This window comes from Gossypium arboreum, chromosome 2 (genome assembly GCF_025698485.1).
Source record: "Gossypium arboreum isolate Shixiya-1 chromosome 2, ASM2569848v2, whole genome shotgun sequence".
Lineage (NCBI taxonomy): Eukaryota > Viridiplantae > Streptophyta > Magnoliopsida > Malvales > Malvaceae > Gossypium > Gossypium arboreum.
Genome location: NC_069071.1, coordinates 197221 through 216737, shown reverse-complemented (window position 1 = coordinate 216737; position 19517 = coordinate 197221). Strand labels below are relative to the sequence as shown.

Sequence of the window (19517 nt, the reverse complement as noted above, 5' to 3'; positions counted from 1 at the left end):
GTGAAATTCTTTTCTTAAAAAAAATCTTAACCATTCAATTGACACGTAAATTTATTATTAATTGAACATGATAGACTAGATTTTCATGTGGTTTTGATTGTATAACTAAAAGACAATTAAAAAAATTCATGTAATCACTATAATGACAACAATTAATAGTGTTACCGATTGTAGGATATAAAAATAAAGGGACCAAACTATGATAAATTAAAATGACGAGATTAAATCTCAACTTTCATCATAGTAAAGGGACTAGAACCAGCATTAGACCAACAATAATTAATAGCAAAGGAGTAGATGACTTTCATAGAAACCTGCAAATAAAAACATGACAATGGGTCTGCACTGCAAATTAAAATACCAACTTATTGGTTTTTTATCAAAATAATATTAAAAAATAATTATAAAAATAAGATAAATTGTAAATTAATTACGAAAATAGAGTATTTTACAATAAAATTTGTTTTTTTCGTTGAGAAAATTATATTTTCATAATTAATTATAATTTATTAATTAATTTTTTATTATTTTGATTAAAAAAACCCTACATTATCTAACCGACAGCTGACATTCTTATTCTCAATATGATAAAAACTGCAAAAAATGCAATCTTCCACGAACTGAGTTTTTTCCATTTCTTGTTAAAAGAGTTTGATTTTTTTTTTTTTTGTTTCACAAATTTCATATCTGCTGTTAACTTTTTTTCTTCTTTCGAAATTGAAAGAAGAGAAAAAAGGGAAAGCCTTGCTTGAAAAAGGGCCAAAAAATATTGACTTTTTTTTTTTTTACACTTATCTTGTCGTTTAATGATTTGATTTTTGAAATTGGAAATTTTGTTGTGTTGGGTGGTTTGTTTGATGACGACGGTGATGGGTATATGCCGGTCCTTTCGCGATCGAGCTTTCGCCCGGTTCTTTCACTGTTTCCCTTGTCTCTCCGATCCTGGTACAATTTTCTTTTTATGTTTATCTCATGACCAAGAACAAGAAGCTTTTTTTTTTTTTTAAGTATGTTTTGTTTCTTATAATTCAGTTGAGTTGTGGATAATTTAGTTTATTTTGCTTTCCATTTTGTTGGGTTTTGTCGAATTTCATGGGTTTTTTTAGCGGTTTTTATTATAATTAATTTGGAAAATTTTATGGGTTCTTTAGCTCGAAGATCATCATGGGGTTTGAAAGTGACATTAGTGATGCTACATCTGATTTTCGTTGGCATTCTCTTTGTTTTCGATGGCGACTTAATTGAGAAAACCAAAAAAGAACCCTGGTAATGAGTCGATTACACTTCATAGTTCATTCATTGCAACTAGCTTTACCTTCTTTTTTTTTTTTTTCAATGAAAGTTTATAAATTTGGATTCTTTTTGATTAATTTAGTTGTATAAGAACATCCATAAATAAAGCATCTTTCTTTTAATGTGTGTTTAATTCTTCCTCTTTTTTTTTTCATTTTCTCAGGTACACTGCTTTATATTTGTTGTTGCTTCTTGCTACATTGGTACAATACTTTATTACTTCTAGTTCTTCTCCTGGGTAAATATCAATGTGGTTTTTTACTCTATAGATCATCGAAGTTTTGAAACTGTGTAAATTACTGATTGTGTTTTTACTGTTAATGTTTTTATGTCCTTTTTTCGGCTTTTAGTTATGTTGTTGATGTAATGAGGGCTGTTAATGAGACGAATGTGATATATCAGAAGTCGTCAATGGCCTCAAAGTAAGCATTTTCTTTTCTTTTATTGTTCCATTCATTGTCTCTTCCATTTCTTTAGAAGTGGGGTCTATGCTTGGAGTCTTACTATTTATCGTGTTCTTATAATGTTTAAGCAAAGACAGCCTGCTTCAAGCCAAAATGGAAGCTTGAATGTTGTCATAGAGGGGAGTCAATCGGGTAGAAATTTCCAAGGATGTAATCCTTCGTCTTGGACAAAGTTGGTTATGGACATGTATCCCCCTGGAACATCCATTAGGTATGTAAAAACACTATTGACTTTGTGAATTCATGTTTATGGATCTGCATGGGCGCTAAGTGCCAGCTAAGTTAAGCAATCACGGTACTTTCTGTCGTATATCACTTGCTGCTCTTCCGTTTTATAAATCTTACACAAGTTTGCCTTTATATTTACTAAACATATGGCATATGAATTTTGATGTTTTGCGTGTTTTAACCCCATAAGCTTGAGTTTAATCTGAGTCTTGTCATGCAAACTACCAAGAAAGCTACTGACTTTCTTTTGGATTTTGCAGGTCTTGCACTTGCTCCTATTGTAATGTTGAGCAGGTACCTATATTTAATTTTTTACGTCTTTCATGCAATAAACTTATTTTCTTTGAATCAACACTTCTTGCAGGGACGAAGCCAGAAATTTATCTTGGGGGACCAAAATTAAATTATAAAATTTTAAAGGGGTCAAAGGACAATTTTATCTTTGTATATGCTTGTTATTTTAGAATTTTAAAGGGATTAAACTAAAAAATTTCATCTTTGGAGGGAGGGGGCCTTGGTGCCGTCTCTGACTTCTTGGTTATCTCTGTTTATATGTGTTGCTTACCTAGACAGAGGATCTTTATTGTTGACTTTGTATAATGTCTAGAACTAAAAAGATGCATGTGTGAATATTTGTAGCTTTGTCAGTGAGCATGGAGGTCAGTGTACTCGGAAAAAACATGTTAACTTTAGTCATATTGTAGCTTTGATTGGATGTTCAATGTAAGAACTCTGAAGAACCGCTTGTGTTTATTCAGCTATCCTTTTCAATGTTACTTAAATGTGCAATTAGTACCTTAGATAGCTTGTGATTGTTACTTATGTTTGTTTGTGTACAACTGCAGCCTCCACGAGCAAAGCACTGTCATGATTGTGATAAATGTGTTCTTCAGTTTGATCATCATTGTGTATGGCTCGGATCATGTGTTGGCCAGGACAATCATTGCAAATTTTGGTGAGTCTATATCATATTTGACATGGTATATAAATACGTCCAACATATGTTCATTTTGATTTTGCATGCATGCTAAAATTCGATCATTTAAATATTGTTTCCTAATTTGGAACTCATCGGTCTCTCCTGTCACAATTTTTAAATTCAGGTGGTATATTTGTGAAGAGACAGCATTGTGTCTTTGGACTGGCATCTTGTATATTATGTACCTGAAAGCCAACATTTCGAGGCCTTGGTATGTTATATTACAAAGTACCTCTATAGTGTGACAATGGGGTGGTTAAATATCTATTGTTTGGCTTTTATTTTTTCATTTGGATCTTTTGTATTTACCTAGATCTGAAAATTTGACATTGAAAAATATTGTTGAAAGGTGGAAGGATGCCATTATGATTCTGCTATTGATCGCCTTGTCGATTTCCATAATTTTTCTACTATTGCTGCTGCTTTTTCACAGGTAACTTTTGTTTGCATTTCAGGTATTGATGATTAGCTTTAACGTTATGTACCGTGGACACTGGTTTATTAACCTTTATTTTTCGTGCAGTTATCTTGTTCTGACAAATCAGACGACTTACGAACTCGTTAGGCGCAGGCGTATCCCATATCTAAGGTACAATACCATGTCATAAGATTGAAAGACTTATCATGATTGGATTTTGATAGAACGCATTAATATGACATTTTCTTCACCACAGATAGCTATTAAGCGATCGACCATGTGTTCACAGCTTACATAATTGCTCATTTTCATTACATATGCAGGCGGATTCCTGAACGAGTATATCCTTTTAGTAAAGGAATTTGCAGGAATTTATACAACTTTTGCTGTGTTCGAAGCAGTATTTACAGTTTGGAACCTTTGCCCTCGTCTCAAGAACTTGAAGAAAAGGCAAGGCCTTACACTTGCTTAGACATTTTAACGTGTCGTTGCTGCTGATTTTTTAGGATAGTGTATCATTTTAGCCAAAAACAACTGTGATTTTAACTCGAAATTTTTTTTAAAGTGAGTGTGTCTAGAAGCAATCATTTCGTTCGTGAGTGCAGAATCGTTTGCTCGTGGTTCGCTGGAGGTTGAGTTGCTTGTGATTAGTTTGTGATTCCTTTTTTTGTCTTGTTTTGCTGTGTTTTAAGGAGTTGGGAATTTTTGTCAACCATAAGCATACAAAAAAAAAAAAAAACATGACAGAAACAGCCATTGGAGTATGAGATTTTTCAATGCATTGTTTGGGATTTTCCGAACCTTGGTTGTTCAAATGTTGAAAATAAGCTTTAGAACATGTGGTACAATGCTGTCTCACAGCATGTGCTCTTACTGAGCGGCTTATACATTAGAAAGCGAACTTTTTACACTCTTTGCTCATACATACATACATACATGTGCTTATTGACATTCTCGAGGTTTAAAGAAACTCACTTTAATACCAGGTTCAGGCATAAACAGGAACCCTAGGCGCAACTAATGCACCCCACTCAATCCCAATCCCCAATGTCCCTATACCTCAAAATCCACAATTAAATTCAAAATTTCCTAGAGAGTTAAAATGTAATTTTTAATTTCAAGCTTAATACTTTATAATTTTAAGAAAGATTAAATCACAATTTTATTATTTGAGTCAAAGATGAAATTTTATTATATATAAATTTATAACTCTCTGGATTTTAAAAGGACTAAAATGGGGTTCAGGTCCTGTGTCTAAATTATATTTATTTTTCCATTTAAGTATCTAAAATTTTACTAGTAAAAATTAATACTTAAATTATTAATTTTGTCTTATTTTACACAAAAATCTATGACATCTAGTAGAAGGAATTAATTGTTTATATACCATTCTTGACAAAAAAATTTTTTAAGTACTTAAGTGATAAAATTGGTATAATTTGAGGTCAATTTTACATTTATACTTTTTTATTATCAAAAGTGACACCTAAACTATTAATTTAATCTCAATTGACCCCAAAATATGATATCAATCAATAAAATCGTCCATACAAATTTTCAAGTAAAATGGGATAAAATAATAGATTAATATATTTTGATAATAAAAAAGATAACTAGGTGAGAAGAAACAAAACTTAAAGAGAAATAGTGCATATTTTATTTTCTTGTACAGAAGCTAAAGTGTGATCCAAAATTTGGCATATGTTTGAATGGATCAAACTTTTCACACAACATATATTAAATCGATTGGCATAAAAGTACAAAATAGTGCTTGAATTAATAATGGAACTCACAAAATGTACAAATCCATCCTAAATAGTAATAAGAACTGTACATATTGTCCCATAAGTGAAGAATACATTTCAATGTTGTTGATCCACCTCTCAAATCTCAATAGATTGGAGGATATATATATATATATATATGATGTTTTGTTAATGAGAAAGTATATTTAGGAAAGAAACTCTAGTATGAAGCAAGCTCCTAAACAAACACTCTAAGCCATCTTCAAGATTTTCAAAAATAGCATCCAAAGATTCCAAATTTACCATTGCGGATTCGATTTTCGTTTCCTCGGAATCTTCTTTCGAGCTCTGCAGTAATATGTTGCTAACCACGATGTCAGTTCTGTCTAACTCATTCATTTCCCGCTCGTCTTTGCATGTTGTCGAACCCTTCTGGACTAACTTTGAAACCAATGACCATTTCGAAGACTTTGGTTTCAACGACGAAGGAGAAAGGAATGAAAGAAGGGCGTGGAAAACGGAAGCGGTGATCACGGTTGCTTCTCGAAGCAAACTAATGACCGCGGCGAGATGATGGTGTTGTTCTAACCGAGGAAAATCTCCGAATATGTTGTCCATTTGCTTCAATGATGCAAGTGAATTCGCAATTTCTTTTTTCATAATCTTCCTAGTGGTAATGTAACTATTAATATTGGTTTCAATGCTTTGCTCTCCGGCTTTGCTTCGTCGGAGAGCCGATTGAAGCTCTCGAACACTTTGTTTCATTGAAGAAACGGCATCCTTCGTGTTACTGCATAGATCCAATTGCTTTAATGAACAATCTAGCAATGCATTTTGCCATTGTTCATTGTGATGTTGAGCTAAAGCTTGTTGAGTGAGTGGCAAATTTAAAAGATCCTCTATGCATATATACAACTCTGCTAGACCAAATAAACCAGTGCAAAGTGTTTCACCGTTGGACGATGAAGCACCGTGCCGAGACCGACGCTTATTTAGCTCCTCTTCCAATCTAAGTGTGCTCGGATGTGAGCTAGCAGGGAAGCTGAAGGACCGGAGACCGTGTTTTTTCGCTAACTTCGTGGAGAAAGCAGCCATTGTCACTCTTTTTCATTCAAGACTCAAACAAAGATGAAAGGTAAGTTCAATAATCCATTATCATATATTTATACCAACTTTGGTGATGGAAGTAATCACAGTAGGTCCATGTACCAATGTGGAAGGCATGTGAAGATAATATGGGAATTAGGAATGACTTACAATGATAAACTTGTCATATTTAATAAAATCCCAGAGTTTATTGATTTGGATACGGTGTATCTGACTTTTGGATTTTGTTTTTTTGCATACCCCTATGCATTTGTCCATCATCTAATAATGCACCATCACCACCATCAAGCGCCGACCTTGATTTTTAAAGGAAAAATATGGCCATCCATCCAAACTCCGAAGCTACTTAAAAAGCATTTTAATGGAAGGTGGTTTTTAAATAATTGATGTACCTCATCTTTTTATGTTCCCTACCAGGCTTTGCTAGATGGTACTTGCCAGAGTAAGACATGAGTCTTCTACTTCATATATTATAATGTTTTGTACAGATAATATGTTCATGAATCCTACTACATTCACATATCTAACTTGTTAGAAATAAAAACACATATTTGTTGAGGGATCGACTTTCTTTCGACACAAATCTTTTAAGTTTAGTCTATTAAGAGTTTTATGTTCGGTTTTAACTCGGGGTTTTTCCGGAATTTTCCCTCTAACTCCGAAAAAAACCCAAATAAATTACAATATTATACTTTATTAAAAGGGTTTATTTTTTTTTCTTTTGAGAAAAGGGCAGTGAGTGTTTTATGATCTAAACTGATATGCCATATCTTATAGAATAAAGAGCCTTGGACAGTTTGAGTAAAAGGTAATCAACATAAAGCATATATAGAACTTGTAAATCCTAGTATCCTTGTGACACGTGTTAATTAATGTCTTTTCTCGACACGTGGTGGTACTGCACTCAATGCCAATACCCCTTTACTTGAATATAGTAAAAGTGTATGACAGAAAAAGAGAAAAAGGGTTATAGGTTTCTTGTGAAATAATTGAGCATCCATTGTTATAATAGTATTATTCTATTTGGATTTGCACATATAATTAGTTCATGATTTTGTCATAGCTGTCAAAGCCAAAATTTGTGGACCAATGCATATATCATCACATCTTATCTTTTAAAAGCGCTAATTACGAATTTTAAATATAATCGTTAAAATAAACATGAAAAATATCAATAAAAATTTATATTTCATTTATAACTATATAGATTTTTGTATGATGTACAAATTCATGGATTGAAATTGGATCAACTAAAACTTGGATGCCTGAGTGGTTTGGCATTATAGAGATAACTCATTGTGAAATGATGTTCAAAAGAGAGGCTCTTGCTTTAATTATGTGCCTAAAAACACATTCGAGACGGTTCTCGACGCCTTCGATGCTACTCTCCAAAGCCATCAATCTTTTATGTGTGATTTGAACATCGAAAATACGTCGACAAATCGCGGCATCCACGCTTTCGAGTTCGTTATTAACAATGTCTTGCTTCTCTTCGCATGATATTGTACCTTTATGCATCCATTTTGCCACTAGAGACCATCTTGAGGGAACTGGTGCTGACAAATAGGTGAACAAGGATTGGAACAAAGATGAACTCATTACACTAACTTGTCTTAAAACTCGAATCACGGAGAAGAAATGATGATCACGGTCCAACAATGACGACGTTTCGAGTTTGTTGTTGTTGTTGTCATTGTCCATTTGCTTCAATTCCATGATCAATTTCTTTGCTTTTTTCTTCATTTCTTTTCTCAAATGAGTGTACTGAGAGATGCTATTTTCAATACTTCAATCTCCTTTCCTTCTTCTAAGTGCAGATTGAAGAGCATGAACATGTTCCTTGATTTGAAACATGTAATCCCTTGCAATACCACAAATGTCCAAAAGCTTTACATATCCATCCAACAACTCATCTATACATTTCTCATGTTGGTACATGGACAGTACTTGTTGTGTTGAAGACATGTTGAGAAGCTCATCCAGGCATTGATACAAGTCTCCCAGTCCCGAAAGACCTGCAGATATTGACTCGGTCGCCGACAAAGCCGATGGTTCCGATGTTTTGAGCCTTTTGAGCTCATCTTCTATTCTAAGAGTGGTGGGATGTGACCTTGAAGGCAAGCTAATTGATCTAACATGGTATTTGGTAGCCATTTTTTGATCTGTTTTCAAAGCTTCAACTTGATATGGTTTAAATAGATACATAATGGGTAATGTCACCATCATGTGAACCACAACGGGATTCCCCTCGTAATACGGATAACTTGTCACATCATTCACCGGCATGGCTCAAATATTATAACATCTTTTTATCCCAATATATGGTTGGAACATCAAATACGAATGAGCTGTGTTGTTACTTTGTCGTATATGTGTGTTTGGTTATGCATAGACCCCAAAGAGTCATCACCTGTCTTGCCTCCTTAGCTGCCACATTATCCAAAACCCTAAACCATAGTTTTTTCAACTTCAGCTGCCTCACTATATAAATATATTGGCTTACCTGGTTTGTCTAACACAAAATTATTATTTCTTGAGATTGCAATACAGATCTGTTAGATTAAAATTATATAAATCTATAAGTTTTGATTATAGCAATAATTGGTCACACGCACGAGTGCTTTTTATATGAATCAACTTGTTTAGATGTTGGAGGCAACACGTATTGCTCTCTTATAAGGACAGGTGCTATACAAATATGGTAACCAAGTAAAGATAGTATGACTAAACCTTTCAATTTTGTAACTTTAATTATAGGTAAGATAAGATAAGATTAAAAAAATAAAGTTTGTAACTTTGGTTGTTTTTTTTTATTTTTTTATTTTTATAAAGTTTGTTACTTTGTTGACCATGACATATGGGGTTTTTTCTTAGCGAGAAAGGTTTTTTTTTTTCCTCATAGTTTTCTTCTTGACTTGAGTCTTTGAAAATTATAATAAAGATTTTTCCCTTTTTTGATGTTCAGTTAAGATGGTAGACAATTAAAAACAGCCATCACAGTACTAATTCTCAGTCAATGTTGTTGTTAATTAAGTGTTGTAGTATGTCACGTTGATAAGGTAAAGAGGACAAAGCCTAGTGTCTTGGGACAACTTTGATTTGGCAAATCGTGCTGTTTTAGTAATTTTTTTGTGTTTAAATTCGTTAAAGATAGTTTTACTATTGAAGAATGAGAATTTTCGTAGAAATTATCTAAAGTACCAAAACAAAACGGAAGCAAATTCGAAAGAGAAAACGAGTAATGAAAGTAATATATTTGTTAACTCAAGAATAGAATATAATTGATGATTACAAATGATGGGGAAGGCCTTTAGTTATAGTTGAGCTCTTCTTGATCCAACGGTTCAAATCGAATTACATCGACGGTTAAGATTAGTTTTATCTACAAGATAAGAGTTCTAAAGGATTTGAACTATATACATCTTTATTTCTTAAAATTTACAATAATTATGTTGGTAACTCTAGTTCTACTGGAGTGTCTCATCTTATATGTTTCATGAATATGGTCAATTCAAGTGGGTCGAATAAGTCTCATTTAACCGATTGACCTTTATGGGAGGTTCTATGTGCATTCGCCACAGGCTTTGATTCGTGGCTTGTGACACTAAAAGCACCTATTGAAACTATTGAAGAGTGGAAACCATGATTATTTAAATCAGATCAGATCAATTGGGGCATTGATTTGGAGAGAGAAATTAGATCAATTGAACTATAAACTATTTTGAATTGCGATTGAACTACATATTGAAAACATGTTAAATCAATAAAACAAAACAATAAATTTGGTCTTTAATGTTTTGGGGCCAAAATTCTTGACTCAAATAAAAAAAGCCAAACCTTAAATCCACTAATCAATAAACCCAAAGCCCAAATACAAAAAATTAAAATTTAAAAAAATATAAAATGAATAAAAGTCAAACCCTAAATTCACTAATCAACCCATCCAAACCCGACCTAAATTCAAAAAATGAATAAAAATATATTGTTTTTTAAATGTGTTTACCAAAATATTTGTAAAAAAAAATCTCATTAATTAGCATGATTTTGTAACCATGGAGAATCCACAATGATTTTCACATCATTTTCCATGCATGCATGCATGCATACATACATACATACATACATGGATTGCTTGTGTGGATTTACTTTATACAATTCTCTTACAAAATCTAGTTCATGAACATGTACACTATAGATGCCATGAACAATGAAATACAATAGTAATCTTCAAGGTGTAAGTATGTTAAGTAAAGAAACTCTAATTTTAATTAAACATCTAAACAAGATATCTAAACCATCTTCAAGACCTTCAATAGTTGCACAAAGTGTCTCTAATCTCCTTAATTCTACCTGTGTATCGATCTTCGCATTGTTTTTTCGAACTCGTCCATGGAGTCTATACAAAGTAAAGTCCACAATCCCCACTTCATTAAAACCCTTTTGATTTTTACCATCCGATATCAATTTCGAAATCAAAGACCAACCACCAGCCTTCGTTTTCATTACCGGCATCGAAAGAAACGACAACATCGACTCGAACATCGATATCGTAACAGCATTGGACTGTTTCAATGAGTTCAACAGCTTTACTACATGGCAATGAAATGCTGTACCATTGACATTGTTGCATTCTAATCTCTTTAGTGCTCTAAGGCTTTTACCAATGCTCTTTTTGAATTTCTTTCTGAAGTTGATATAAGCAAGGATATCGGTTCCGATACTCGAATCACGGCCTTTCCGACGTAAAGCTGATTGAAGGTCTTGTACTTGTTGTTTCATCGTCGTAATTAAGTCTTTGGCGGTGCTACATGCATCTAGTAGTCCGACCGAGTCGTCGAGTGCTTCCTCTATCAGTTTTACCACGTTTTGCTGATGGTGAAGTGCTTTGTGAGTGAGTGGAGATTGAATGATTTCCACAATGTTGGTATACAACTTTGCAAGCCTAGTGAAACCCGTCTCGCCACTGCCGTGACTTGGTTGTAAACCCGGCAATACACCGAACGTTTTAAGCTCATTCAGCTCAGTTTCGATCGAATTAAGCTGCAACCTGGATGGCAAACTAATGGATCTAACAGGAACATTCACACCATGAATTACAGACAAGTTTGCCATGTTTTTTCACAGGAGAAGGTGCTCTAAACACACATGATTCTTCTATATATTTATAAAGAAATAATATGTGGCCAAAGTCTAATCATTGGCCATGTGATGGAGACAGGGATTAGCCTGCAATTAGAAGATCCTTGTAGCATATGTAGCCTACAACCTGTAACCATTTATGTTTTATTTTAATGTTAAGTTTCAAGTGATTGTAATGTAAACAAGTGGTACAAGGGGTGTGAACCGTTTGTTGTATTGCCTGTTCAATCATTAGTGTGATATTAGCCTTGTTTTCCGACCAGAGTTTTGTTTATGGTCCTTTAAAATTAGTTTAAGAACATTCAAGGCTGGCAAACGATACGGGATTTATATTAGAATAAGAAACAGGAGGAATTGTGGGAGGTGATTCCGTAAGGCAAAAGAATCTAGAGCGGCACTAGACGTGCAATGAAATTTGAAGGCTACTCAACTTGTAGGTTGTTAAGGTGAAACAGAGACTGCTTGTTGAAGAAGACACTAGTTTTTATTTATTTTGAAAAAATACCTCTAAGTTTTGATTTTGACCAATTTGGTCCCTCTTCAAAAAATCGAATCCATTTTAAAAGTGATCGACTACAGACATTTAATTACGGTATTTATGTTTTCTGTCAATTATACATGACTTTGATTGGTATAACAATAAATTAAGCTCTCAATGTTTATATACTCTATCTATTTAGTCTTGATTCAAAAAATAAATGGAAAATAAAAAAATCAAAAGGAATATATAAAAACTTCAGCTTATATATAATAAAACTAGATAAAATATGTACAATGATTATATCAATCAAAATTATTTACAATTAACCATGAAGCACATCCTCCATTTAACTTGAAAGAAGAAACAAATTTAAATAGAATAAATCACATGCTCGATTCATGGCCAAGGGAAAGGCCGTTATTCTCCTTGTCCCCCTTTACTTCCCGTATCCTAGCCATAAATTAATGCCACATTAGTTACCAAATGCATTGTACTGCCCCCCGGTTCAATAATTTATTTAAGCAAAATCTCGTCTTCCCTGTAAAATGTTCAATAGCATAGAACATCAATCTAGTGTACATTTTGATGTAGGTGAACAACCTTAAATGTATGGCCAACATATACCACAACAAGGCACAAACTCCCCATGTGCCTGAAGATTACCAAATCCACAGATGTCTAATTATATTCTCTCTTTTTTACTTTTTTGGTCTTCAATTTTGTCAGTATGTTTTATTGGTCAAAGATTACAAATAAATGTACCTAGCAATACGTACGGGCTTAACAAAATATAGAACATTATAATTGCTTGTTAATGCATGATCCTGGTTCATACGATCAAATAATATGACAAAAGCATATATATATATATATATTCATCCTCCCATTGAAGGAACACAGCATGAATAACATGGAAGAAGATGAATTACATGTTTCCATGCCTATGAACCATGAAATTAGACAAAATGGTGAATAAAAACAGGACCTACTTTGACAAATGGTGAACCATACAAACAACAATGCACTTGCAGTGATAGATATTATGATGTCGAGTAAATATGCATTTTTTAGACTTGAACTTGGCTTCAAGGTTCAATTTAGTACCTAAACTTTTTTTTTTTTTTTTTTTGGGTTCAACCTGGCTGCTTGGTTCAAATGGCATATCTGAACTATAAAGCCAAGTTCAGGTACCTACTTGGACCAAGTTTAAGTATCAAATTGAACCTTGAGGCCAAGTTTAGGTACCTAATTGGACCCAAAAAAAAAAGATTAGGTACCAAAATGAACCTTGAAGACAAGTTCAGATACCAAAATAAGTATTTACCCTATGAAGTCACAAGCTAATTTTGCCATATAAAAAATAGGCTCATTTTATTCATAAAATAGGCATCAAAATTGTAATGATCAACAAGAACTACAATTTGAGAGACTGATATACAAATAAAGGCGATACCAGTCAAACAGCTAGCCCTTGTTCTCTAGCTTTCTTTAGCCACTTAAGGGTAACCTCTAATGTTGAGTAAGCAGCAACATCAGTTAAACTCTTACTCTCAACGGCATAATCAAACACTTCGTATGCCTCTGCAACCCTGCCTTCACGACAAAGCGCTCTCACAAGAGTAGCATACGAAGCAGTCTCGAGCTTCATCCCAGCAGATTTCATTGCCTCATACAAGTCCATTCCTTTCTCCATCAATCTACACTTGCATAACCCTTGAAGCAGCGTATTGTAAGTGCATGAATTCGGTGTACAGCCCTTTCTTTCCATCTCCTCCAACAAAACCATTGCACCTAATGCATTCCCTTCTCTACACATACCATTCATCAGTGAAGTGTATGTAACAGCATCCGGGAAATGACCCGATTCGACTAAAATATCTAAATACTTCTTAGCTTCTTTTACTCTCCCGGATTTAGATAACCCGAAAATCAAAGTGTTATATGTCACGAGATCGGGTTCGATGCCTTCTTCTTTCATTTTCTTATAAACCTCTATTGCTTCACTCCCTTTACTCAACATACAATACCCTTTCATAATAGTATTATAAACAAAACAATCTGGTTTAAACCCTGAATCATTAAGCACACCAACCAATCTCATTGCCTCACGTAAATTCTTTGAATTACAAACATTATCAATCAATATAGTATAAGTAACAAGATCAGGTTTTATACCAAAAGAACTCTTCATATCATCAATAAAACTGTAAACCGTACTTAAAGTTCTACACTTGCATAAATTCTTAACAAGCAAATTGAACGTATAATTATCAGGCGGAGATTGTTTTAAAGAAAGTTCTTTTACCAATTCAACAGCATGATCAATACGCCCAACTTCACAAAGCGACCGGATAGCAATATCGGTGGTGACCTGATTAGGTTTTAGCCCGTTATTGACCATTAGGTTGAGGATTTGGTTAACGGCGGAGAGGGAGGAATCCGGTGCTTTGCAAGATTGTGAGAGCAAGACGTGGTAAGTTGATCGGTCAGGTGAAAACGAAGGTTGGGTTTTGATCATGTGGTGAAGAAGGGAAATTGAATCATTGAGGGTGGAGATTGAAGCGTAGGATTGTAAGAGCGTGTTGTGGAAACGAAGATCGGGTGAAGATTTCGTTGTGGCAACGATGTAATTGAAGACTTTCTTGGCGGAAGAAAGGTCTGGAGATTTGAATAAGGCTTCGGCTTTGCCGGAAGCTTGGGGTTTCTTAGGATGTTGGGGTGGTTTTTTCTTCGTGGTTTTCTCGGGAGACTGATGGGGGATTGAGGTTGGGGGCTCTAAAGGGAGCTTTCTAGTGAGGGAATTTGATATTGCTGGACGAAACGAAGGTGGGATTTTCCCCATATTTTTTTTCTTCTTCTTCGAGTGGGTTTTGGTGAATTAGGGTTTTGCAGAGTTTTTAAGATTAAAAGCCGAAAGGAGGAAGAAGAAAATGAATATGAAGCGCAGTGCACTGGGTTTCGTAATGTTTAAATCCAATTTCATTTTAGGGCCCAATTGTGTTTTATATCTGCGGAAAGGATTTCATTTCAGGGTTCAATTATAAAGCAAACTTTTATTTATTTTGGTTAATTTTTCCAGAGACCCTCAAATTATGCCCAGATTTCAACTGGTCCCTAAAACGTTTTAATTGAATCCTACAAGTATAAATGTCGTATCAATCATATCCTTCCCATCAATCTAGTTAGCGCTAAATGCCAACTCAGATATTATGTTGAGTATATTTAAAATACATGGATCAAATTTTAAATATATGTATATTTACTATATAGACAATTTGGATTTGATGTGTTAAGAAATAACGTCACTAAAATTTAGGAGGGACATATATTTGTTTTAACAGGCTAGATCCAAATTGTCCGTGTGATTGATACAAAATTAATGGCTAGGTTGACAGAAGTCCTAACTGATACTTTGATGTGCAATCAGAACACTTTAAAGTTTGAGGACTAACTTAAAATCTAAACAATAAATTGAGATATTGTATAACTTAAAATCTAGGTTGATGGATCAAATGAGACCCGTTTTCTAAATGAGTCAAGCCTCGGGTAAGCTTTTTTTGGCCCGGGCTTAGCCTAACTCGAATTTGTAAAAAAAAAGAAGAAGAAAAGAACATGCTGCTTTTTGCTGCTATTTTGGTGTCATTTCATTATTATATTATTACTATTTTGTTGTTATTATTTAGATATTGTATAACTCTTATTTTATTATTAATTTTGCTACTATTTTAGAGATATTTGCTTGCTAAGTTGTACATATTTTAGTGTTATTTAAATATAAATAATTTTTAATTTATTTTCAATTTGTTGAGAAATATTTATTTTAATGTTTTTAATGTATTATATTTTTAAATTTTTATATAAAATAATAATATAAAAATTAATATAAACGGGTCGAACCAAACTCAGATTTTAATATTTTTATCTAGACTAAATTTAAACAAAATTTTATTAAGACTCGACCTAACCCATAATTACCTCTCTCATACTCCAAATAAATAAATAAAATCCACGTGAATTATTTCTCTTCGATAGTGACTCTTTATTTCTAAAAATAATAAAATAACAATATGCAATGAAAAAATAAGGAAAATTCGAACATGTTATAGAAAATTAATAAAACAATAAATAAAAGAGGATGAAAATACGAGAGAATTTCATTATTTTATTTTCACTTACAATGTGCTATTTATAAGTTCATTTACATTCAATTGATAAAGGTATTACATTTAATGAATTAAAGTTTCTTAATTACTCTATTTAATAATCTCTTGATTATAAATTAAGTAAAGAGTTTTATCTCATTACTTTAATATGCTTAAAGGGGTTATGACATCCATTTAATTTACAACACTCCCCCTTGGATGTCTTTTAAATAAGAATGTGCCTCATTAAAACCTTTATTAGGAAAAACCCTGCGGGATAAAAACCTAATGAAGGAAAAGAGTACAGAATCTCCTATTACAAGTTGCCTCGTTAAAAACCTTCAACAGGAAAACCCAGTGGGACAAAACCTTGGTTAAAGGAAAAGAGTACAACATGTTTTAGACTCCCCCTAATGGCGACATAACATTATATCTTTGAGTCGACGCATTCCAATCTTGTTTCGTAGTCTTTCAAATGTTGAAGTTGGCAATGCCTTGGTAAAAAGATCTGTTAAATTATCACTAGAACGAATTTATTGAACTTCTATGTCACCTTTCTTCTCAAGATCACGAGTGAAGAATAATTTTGGTGAAATATGTTTTGTTCTGTCACCTTTGATATAACCACTGTAACGCCCCCACGCCCGAGACTATCGCCGGAGTCGAGTATGAGGTGTTACTAAGCCTAGTTTAACATTTTTAGAACTTTGGATTATTGTTTCTACATTCACAGCTTTTAAGCTACTTGCGTCACAGTCACAAGAAAAATCATATCTCGAGTTACGAAACTCAAAATCAAGATCCGTAAATTTTCCCTGAATCTAGACTCATATACCTATCTACTAATTTTTTTCTAGAATTTTTGGTTGGGCCAATTAGTACAGTTTATTAGTTAAAGTTACCCCTGTTTCAGGACTTGACTGGTCTGACCTCTGTTTACTACGAACCACATTTCTCTCTGTACAAAATTCGTATGACTATGAGATTTGTTTCTACTAAAACTAGACTCAATAAGGATTCTTAGGATATAAAATATACCACCTAATTATATCTTTATAATTTATGATGAATTTCTAAAGTTGGAACAGGGGATTCAAAAACTACTATGACCCTGTTTCAATAAAATTCAAATATCTTCTAACATATAATTCCTTTACCTGTTTCATTTGTTTCATGTGAAACTAGACATAATAAGCTTCAATTTGATATGTAGTCCATCACCAAATTCAATTGCTATGATTTTTAGTAAATTTTCAAACTCGCGTCAGTGTTGCTGCATTATTCTGTTTATGGCAAATTTCATCCTTTTTATGAGTTTTTATGCACTAAGTATCTTAATAGTTTTCCTTAACATCAAACATAATCTACACTAACCATTTTCATAATTTATCATGATCAAGCATTTCCTCAACCATTCCACAACCATACCATAAGATCATTTACACAAAATAGGTATATTGCTATACATGCCATACTTAAATTTACAAGCCATTTACCAAAAGTCTTCCGGATAGTGTGACTGAGCCTTCGACCTATCCCGACTCCTGAGCTGGCTTGTCCAAAACTACAATGAGTAAGAAGGAGGGAGTAAGCATAAATGCTTAGTAAGTTCATATGCAAATAATAAGTAACATAACAAACAGTTATACCAATCAACATTAGCATACATCACTAAAACACATATCACATTTCTGATCATTTTTCATCATCTTATTACCTTATAGTGGTTGTATCAATACTCAACCCGAGGGTTAAATAGATACCTGTCCAAAATAACCATTTCACATCACTCACCAATACTTCTCTTTACATCTCGAATATTCCTCCATTGAGTAGAACTTTACCCGTTGAACACATCGGAATATAATTCGGATACATGGATAATTTGCATATAAGTGCCACATATTCAATCAAGCAATCATGTAACCCGCCCATAAGCGAACTCGGACTCAACTCAACGAGCTCGGGCGTTCGCATCCGTAAGTGAACTCGGACTCAACTCAACGAGTTCGGACATTCGCATCCATAAGTGAACTCGGACTCAACTCAACGAGTTCGGATGCTCAACCATCCTAGTGACATGTCACTTGTATCCTAATCTATTCCTAAGGTTCAAACGGGCTTTTTCCTCGAACACTTATCCTTGCCGTCTTCCGTAGAATGCCAAATCAATACTCGTAACAATTATATTTAACAAGTAGTTCACATAATTTACATATTATTTGAAATTAACCACAAAGCATACATTTCATAATAAAATTCAGCATAACACATAATTAATATCAATAACTTAAAAATAACAATTATGCTACATTATTTACACATGAACTTAGCTTGGTACCAAAATACAAAGATTTTGCAATTTAGTCCACAATCTTTTCTTTTCCTCGATTGAGGTCGATTTCACGTCTTTCTTGATCTAAAATAACACATTTAGCTTATTTAATACTCACATTATCAAATTAATCCTTAACTCAAATTTTGGCAAAATTACAATTTTACCCTAAACTTTTGCATATTTACATTTTTGCCCCTAGGCTCGGATTAAACTTTATTCCTTATTCTTATGTTTTACAACATGCTGGTCACTTTTCTCTTCTATGGCAACATCAAATTCTCACTCTAACATGTACTTGTGACTATTAGGTATTTTTATCGATTAAGCCCTTTTACTCGTTTTTGCTTAAAATCGAGTAGTACAAGTTGTCTAACATAATTTAAAACTTCATATTCTATCATAAAACATCAAAATACACAAATTTCACCTATGGGTATTTTTCCAAATATAAACCCTAGGTTAAATTATTGCTAACATAAACTTTATCGAGTTACGGATCTCAAAACATAAAAATCATTAAAACGGGGCTTGGAATCACTTACTATGGAGCTTGGAAGCTTGAAACAAACCCCAGCTATGGAGAACCCTTGAAATTTCGGCCTAATGAAGAAGATGGACAAAAATTGGCTTTTAATTTTGTTTTTAATTCATTTTAATAACTAAATGACCAAAATACCCTTACTACTAAACTTTCCAAAAATTCCTTCCATGTCCTAATTTTGTCCATGAACTTAAAATTGGTCAAATTTCTATTTAAGACCTCCTCATTAATATTCCAAAACAATTTCATACTAAAAACTTCTAGAATGCAAGTTTTGCAACTTATTCGATTTAGTCCCTACTTTCAATTTAAGCACTTTAGGCATAGAATTTCATCACGAAATTTTCACACAATCATGCAATCATATCATAAACCTCAAAATAATTATAAAATAATTATTTCTATATCGGATTTATGGTCACGAAACCACTATTCTGATTAGGCCCTAATTCGAGATATTACAACCACCTTTTAATTGAGCTATACATGCTGCATTATCTTCGTATAAGATAGTTGGCATATTTTCCTGTAAAGGCAAATTACATATCTTCTGGATATGTTGGGTTAATAACCTTAGCCAAACACACTCTCGGCTTGCCTCATGCATTGCAATTATTTCAGCATGATTTGAAGAGGCAACAG

General features: G+C 33.3%; 3 protein-coding genes, 1 long non-coding RNA gene and 1 pseudogene across 4 annotated transcripts; 1 reads left to right on the top strand and 4 right to left on the bottom strand.

Annotated features, from left to right (window-relative positions):
* The first annotated feature begins 557 nt into the window (after positions 1–557).
* Positions 558–4182, top strand: LOC108467134 (protein S-acyltransferase 10). The gene is made up of 11 exons (XM_017767668.2): positions 558–945; positions 1152–1266; positions 1457–1531; positions 1644–1715; positions 1831–1968; positions 2246–2279; positions 2831–2940; positions 3089–3175; positions 3314–3397; positions 3488–3553; positions 3706–4182. The coding sequence occupies exons 1-11, from the start codon at positions 858–860 to the stop codon at positions 3878–3880; spliced, it is 1044 nt and encodes a 347-aa protein (XP_017623157.1). The 5' UTR covers positions 558–857; the 3' UTR covers positions 3881–4182.
* An 837-nt stretch (positions 4183–5019) lies between these two features.
* On the bottom strand, positions 5020–8406 carry LOC108487431 (uncharacterized; annotated as a pseudogene).
* A 2055-nt stretch (positions 8407–10461) lies between these two features.
* Positions 10462–11346, bottom strand: LOC108479700 (uncharacterized). Its single transcript, XM_017782441.1, has one exon. The coding sequence runs from the start codon at positions 11344–11346 to the stop codon at positions 10462–10464; it is 885 nt and encodes a 294-aa protein (XP_017637930.1).
* A 1852-nt stretch (positions 11347–13198) lies between these two features.
* On the bottom strand, positions 13199–14863 carry LOC108455235 (pentatricopeptide repeat-containing protein At2g17670). Its single transcript, XM_017753822.2, has one exon. The coding sequence runs from the start codon at positions 14694–14696 to the stop codon at positions 13311–13313; it is 1386 nt and encodes a 461-aa protein (XP_017609311.1). The 5' UTR covers positions 14697–14863; the 3' UTR covers positions 13199–13310.
* Positions 14864–17361: 2498 nt separating this feature from the next.
* Positions 17362–18954, bottom strand: LOC128283557 (uncharacterized). The gene is made up of 2 exons (XR_008273931.1): positions 18877–18954; positions 17362–17560 (listed from the first exon to the last, which is right to left on the bottom strand). It is a non-coding gene; the product is annotated as an uncharacterized LOC128283557 (long non-coding RNA).
* Between the last annotated feature and the right edge of the window lie 563 nt (positions 18955–19517).